General features: G+C 32.7%; 1 protein-coding gene across 1 annotated transcript in view; it reads right to left on the reverse strand.

Annotated features, from left to right (window-relative positions):
* The window catches only part of NEK1 (NIMA-related kinase 1), a 44,678-nt gene extending 39,367 nt beyond the window's left edge, over positions 1-5,311 (reverse strand). The window contains exons 1-6 of the mRNA XM_010077183.1: positions 5,195-5,311; positions 5,022-5,118; positions 3,054-3,151; positions 1,420-1,503; positions 901-968; positions 701-787 (exon numbers count right to left, since the gene is read on the reverse strand). Of these exons, the coding sequence (XP_010075485.1) occupies positions 701-787; positions 901-968; positions 1,420-1,503; positions 3,054-3,151; positions 5,022-5,118; positions 5,195-5,311 (551 nt within the window). The remainder of the gene's footprint in view (positions 1-700; positions 788-900; positions 969-1,419; positions 1,504-3,053; positions 3,152-5,021; positions 5,119-5,194) is intronic.
* Positions 5,312-6,030: the final 719 nt, after the last annotated feature.

Raw genomic sequence — 6,030 nt, forward strand, 5'->3', positions numbered from 1 at the left:
ACTCCTGAAGTCAATTTACTATGTTTAACATTGACTTACCTTACCCTTCCTCACTATAGGATTACAGAATTTGGTTAGAATACCATTGCATAATAAATCCCATGCAGGAGACATTAAGGGACAAGGAACTGTTAATATTTTTTTCTTTTAAAGAAACCAATTGCAATTGGTATAAGGCACTCTAGCAATAGATGCAGTAGCCTGGTGAAGCTTAAGACTAACTCGATAATGACCATGTTGATTACATTAGGGATGCTGTTACTGGATACAGCCTACTGCCAGGACAGCAAACGTATAAGCCAAGTATCTGTATGACTTTGTTACCTGAAGCAAGCTGAGCCACCTATCTATGCACGTGCTTGGAGAATCCAGTTACTCTGTGATTTCATCCTTAACACTGTTTTGCATTCATACTGTGTAAATTAAGGTAGTACATCTAATGTGTAGAGAGGCAAAAGCAGAGACATAATTAAGAACACAGCTATATGTAGAACTCAGCACATTAAGCTAAGTCATCTCTGCATCGCATTGCTTTGTACTGCACAAAGATCCCACTTGTACAGTGAGACTCGGTACCTTCTTGGGCAAGAGTTGAACTAATAGCTGCTCACCATGAAATGAACAGAACAGCTTTTGACTTTGTGAAGAACTCACTTTCATATCCTTACCAAAAAATGTTCAAGAAAAAGCTTATTAGTACCTTTTATTGTTGTAAGGTTTGTTCTGACATATTTCAGGTGACAAATAGTATGGTGTTCCTATGCACGTGCGAGCCAACTCAGCAGTACTAAGGAAAAATAAGAATGAACATTAACGAGTTAACTCACACGAACTGCACATATTTCCTAGATTAATGCAATTTAGAGTAAGTCAGAGAAAACAGCATCAAAAAGGAGTTACCTGTTAAGAACTCTTGCGATCCCAAAATCTCCCAGCTGTATTGTTCCATCTTTGGTTAAAAATATATTCTTGATATAGAAATTTTAAGAAGTGTATTAATTAAAACATTCATATAATTGAACACTTTTTGTTCTCAACATGTTTTGGGAAGAATAAAGTTTCCTACCATTCAATCACTCTAAAGTCTACAAGTACTGTTATTGACTACTATGAAACAACAGACTTATTCTAGTTCTACTTCATCAAAATTAAAGAAAAAACTACTACACATTCTAAAATATAACCTTTTCTGTCCCCACAAGTATAAGTAATACTCAGGTAGCTTCAACAAATAGCCTCATCTGTTTGTATAAATATTGTATAAACCACTTACAGACATTTCTGAAGAAAAAAGTGTTTCCAGTATTAGAAGTGTTCATATAAAAAGACTGTTTTCCATAATTTGCAAATTTACAGTAGCAACATATGAATGTCATCACTTTGCAAGTACATTCAGTTAAAAAATAATTACCTACATACCTGTGACTTTATGTCCCGATGCAAGATTTTTCTATCATGTATGTGTTTTAATGCTAAACAGATTTGTACAAACCAATCCAGAATCTATGCATAAAAGAAAATGCAACATCAGCATCATTATTTATCTGAAAGCTTCTCCAGTTACGTAACTGAAGATACTGTCAAATCAGTTTTAGAATAACTCAATATTTTACCCTCTTCCCACAAACCCGTCTTCATTTATACCATTGAATAAAAACCTAACAGTACTGTCACTATAATGCAAACTTTTTAATGAAGGATGCCTGTTTCCCAAATTAGATATTAAGCCTGAGACTACTAGTTTTATTACATATTTGAAAGCTAACAAAAGTATGCAATATGAATTTGATTGGCTAAAATGTTTAAGAAATCAAACTTGCATCTTAGAGATTGTACTTCTCCTGTAACCAATACAACAAGTCGTCTTGCAGTTAGTTAATCAACCAAGAGTCCTGAGAAGCTGTACTGATTGTTTACAGAAACACTTATTTTATTATCCCACTATTTTATGTATTTACCTTAAAAAGAAAAACAACACAAAGCAGATTTTAATGAGAAAAGAAACAAAAAAGATATAACTAGAAGATTACAAACAAACCAACAGCCACTTTTTTTATAAATTTGTAAAAATCACAATATAAAAAGGGGACTAGCAACAACCCTTCCATGTGAATAGTGGTTTCACATTCTTAACTTAGAAGCACATACATGTCAAAATTACAGTATAACACAAGGTGTAATTTTCACTTTTCCATTTTAAGTTATTATTGTAAAAGTAAGCCCAAATTAGACAAATTAGAAGTTTTACAAATCATATCCAAAAATTTTCATGATTACCCTATTCCAAATACCATCAATAGACCTAATACACTACTAAACCTTTCCAGCCACAGGTAAATTGAGATCCTACTGGACACAGGCACAAAAGCATAGAAACAATTTATAAGCAAGAAAACATGTCAGTTCTAAGCAAAGAATTGAATCCTAGATAATCTATTTTAACTTAATCAAATCTGTATATAAAAACCTCTCATCTATTCCAGATTCTTCCACAGTACAAATGACTTTATAACCAGTATAACAGAAAATCTGCTGATATAATTCCAACACAATCTTATTTTCTAATGGAAAAATAAACTTTTGAATGATGTAAATATTGCTATGTTTCATATTACTATATTTACAAAGTATGTTATTTTATCCTTCTGATAAATGAAAATCAGTATTACAAAGCAAAAATCCTGTGCCATTTTATCTTTTTTTAAAAAGTAATTTCAAAGGTTTAAAAATATTAATGTTGTCCTTCAGTATTTTTCTCTTCTCAGGTTTGGTGTACTTTGCAAGAGATCCAACTTTTTTAAAGCATCTTATACATACAAATAAAAACCCAATTAACATACCCAGGATTTCCAGCTACATTTTCCTTGGGTTTTTGTTTTGGGTTTTGGTTTTGTTTTTTTTTTAAAGATAGCACTACAACTGATGGCAATGAGAATCACAAGTTGAGAACCTCCTTTTAAATTAAGCAACTGTATCTACCAAACTGAACCAAAAAAAAAAAAAAATGAAAAAGCGTCACACAACAAAACACTACAGAAGCAGTTTGCTGTTACCTGATCTTCAGAGAATAAGATTCCTTTCTGGGCATTTATTTTTTTAAATAGGTCTCCTCCTTCACAGTAATCCATCACTATGTAGAGACAGCCATTTTCTGCAAAACAAAACCCAAAGTATTTCAAAAATAATAAAAAGACCTATCTTTACCACAACTTTCCAAGAATATTCACTGCAGTCACAAAAAAAAACCCCCAAAAATTAAGCTTTTCACATGCAGCTTCAGATATAATTTATTAGTCCTTTTTTCAAACTTCAGCAACGTAAGCAATATAAAACCATTCTTCAACCTGCTTTCAAACATGCTATAGATTCCCCTACCCTAAAAATACAGATCTTAAGTTCTAATTCAGGCAGTTGCCTCTATTTGCCCAGTTCTTTCTTGGAGTTTTACCTGGACAAGGTATTACTCACACTAAGTGCACGAAAGCGACAATAGCTCTCATGCCAGACATACAGTTAAGAGACTGAAGAACAGTAATACAACTTCCAGCAGACAGTGACAGATGGAAACCATTTTTTTTCTCATTTCTGCATGAAGTCTGGGGAGACTTCCAAAAATCGTATGCAAGTTTCCACTAGAAGGTATAAACATAGAGCAGATATTTCATACAAAGTTACAGTTTTGTTCCCCAGTAAGATCTTGTCCCGTTACTAATGAAAAAAGAGATTAGGCAGAAGCAAATTGCAAGTTACCGAAACACAAGAACTACACTACTCATCTATTAGGCATGATTTTGAGAAGAGGTGAATAAATGCATAAAATCAATTACAAGCTGCTCAAAAGAAAAACTAATTTTATAACAAGTTAGTCATAGCACTTAGAAACTTAAGTAGAGCCACTTAAATTTCACTCCTGCAGAATGCTTCTGAAATCTGTCTTTCAAAACATTGAATGCAGGATTTTAATTCTGTGCTTTCAGCTGTTTCTATCTTGGTTAAGCTTTAAAATCAGTATTATTTTCAATGATGATCCTAGGAATCTGGAATTCTTGCAGACCTGTGGCTGAAATAATTCTCTTTTATAAACCAAATCAATATGTTCAAAGTCAATGTGTTCTGGCAATAAAGATGCAACACGAAGTCTTGTGAACTACAGATTACAGGATCTACCTTGTAAGAAGAAAAAAGAAAAAAAGCAGTCTTAAAGAACAGGCTTCTATTACAGAGAAGACAGAAGTGTGGATTTGTAAATCAGGAGACTGTCTGTGCAATATTACTGAGGCACAAAATTATAATTTAATGAAAACCCCCCAGTCAAAAGACATATGAAAGTCGGCAGAAAAGAAGGAAAGGAGAAAATAGCAGTGTTCCTAAACATATCAAGTAGCATTTAGGTTTTTTTAATAATATGTTAACCTATATAATAGGTTCTTGGAATCTTTTTTCTGTTCTGCTCATCTCCCAAGACATTGACTGTGAAAATAACGTGGAATTTTATTTCTCCTTCCTTCATAACTTGATGAAGCAAACAGTTCCATCTATTTTTCCACCTCTGAAAGCAACGATATGATTGTAATTACTGAAGACTGTCTTTTAAGACAACAGACTTTGAGATAAAATTGCTCGACAGGTTTTCAATACCCAAATTTAGACCATATTCATATTTAACACACACAAGCATTCAAGTCATTAGGGTATATGCAAGTATTCAAGGAGACTCACACTCTATAGAGAAACAAGAGAGCATAACCCTTTCATTTAAGCATCAATTAAAATTGATGCATGTAAGGAAGAGAAATTAATATTTCTGTTTAATTGTTGCACTTTTTTAATTGCTATTATTTTTAAATGTGCAAGGGCATTGTGGAAAAAAATACTACCAAAAAGAACTGAAGGAAGCAATAAAAGTATGGAAAAGACTGATTAAAGAGAGAAAACACAGTGACTTTTAAACTACAGGCAATGAATAGTGCACAGACTGTTACTTACTATAATTACTTCAGGTTCTACTGTATTAATCTTACCTTCAAATGACTCCCTATACAGGACAATATTCGGATGTTTCATGTTAGCCAATACAGCAACTTCTCTCCTTGATTCTTCTCTCTCCTTATTTGACATCTTCAGAAGGAAAATAATGATTTTTGAGAACAGGAATACAAAAACAATGGATCAGTAATTAACAATAATCACTCACCTTAGAGATATTTATTTCTTTAATAACATACTGTTGGCCATTTTCTTTAGCTTTGACAAGAATTGCTTTCCCAAAGGATCCTTCTCCAATCTTTCGCACTTTAATATATTTATCCATAGTTATCCTCTTAAGGCATCCTTACTCAAATACTAGGCAAAAAAAACACAGAACAGATTTGGTTAGCCATACTTAGCCATCTAGCCTGTCAGGTTATCTTATTTTTTTTTTTTCTCTCAAAAATGTCAATTCATTTGTCTCCTCAGTTTCATAACATGCTTTTGTAGTTTTTCTGTAGATTATCTATTTTTAGTCTCAACTCTATTTTGGTACAGTTGGCTCACTTGGTGTGGAAAAAGGGCTGCATTGCTAAAACTGGTTTAATCTTTCATCTTGACAAACATAAGAAAAGGATGTGTTTTATCTTTAAATAAAGCAAGTAGTCAGTGCCATAGTTTCTGATTCAGCTAGCATGCAAACTTTATACAAAGCAATAGCACCTGGTTAACAATCTTTCATTCAACTTTACTGGGAAGAACTACAATAGTAGGGGGAAAAAATTTCCTACATGTTGTTTCTTAGGAAGCACTAAATCCAATATTTTGGAAGTCACTAGAATGAAGCCAAAAATGGACGGAATTCAAGAGATCCCATCAAGTTTAGAATCATTATTCAATAGAGAAAGGTGAGACCTTAATTCTAACTGAAAACTCAGGCAATTTATTTTTCCATGTTGCACAGAAAATAAATTCATTACAAAATGGTTCAAATCAGTATTTTTAACATACTATCTAACCACTTAAATCACCTTTTGAGATTAAATATTTTACTCAGATGAA

Source organism: Pterocles gutturalis, unplaced genomic scaffold, assembly GCF_000699245.1.
Source record: "Pterocles gutturalis isolate BGI_N339 unplaced genomic scaffold, ASM69924v1 scaffold25893, whole genome shotgun sequence".
Lineage (NCBI taxonomy): Eukaryota > Metazoa > Chordata > Aves > Pterocliformes > Pteroclidae > Pterocles > Pterocles gutturalis.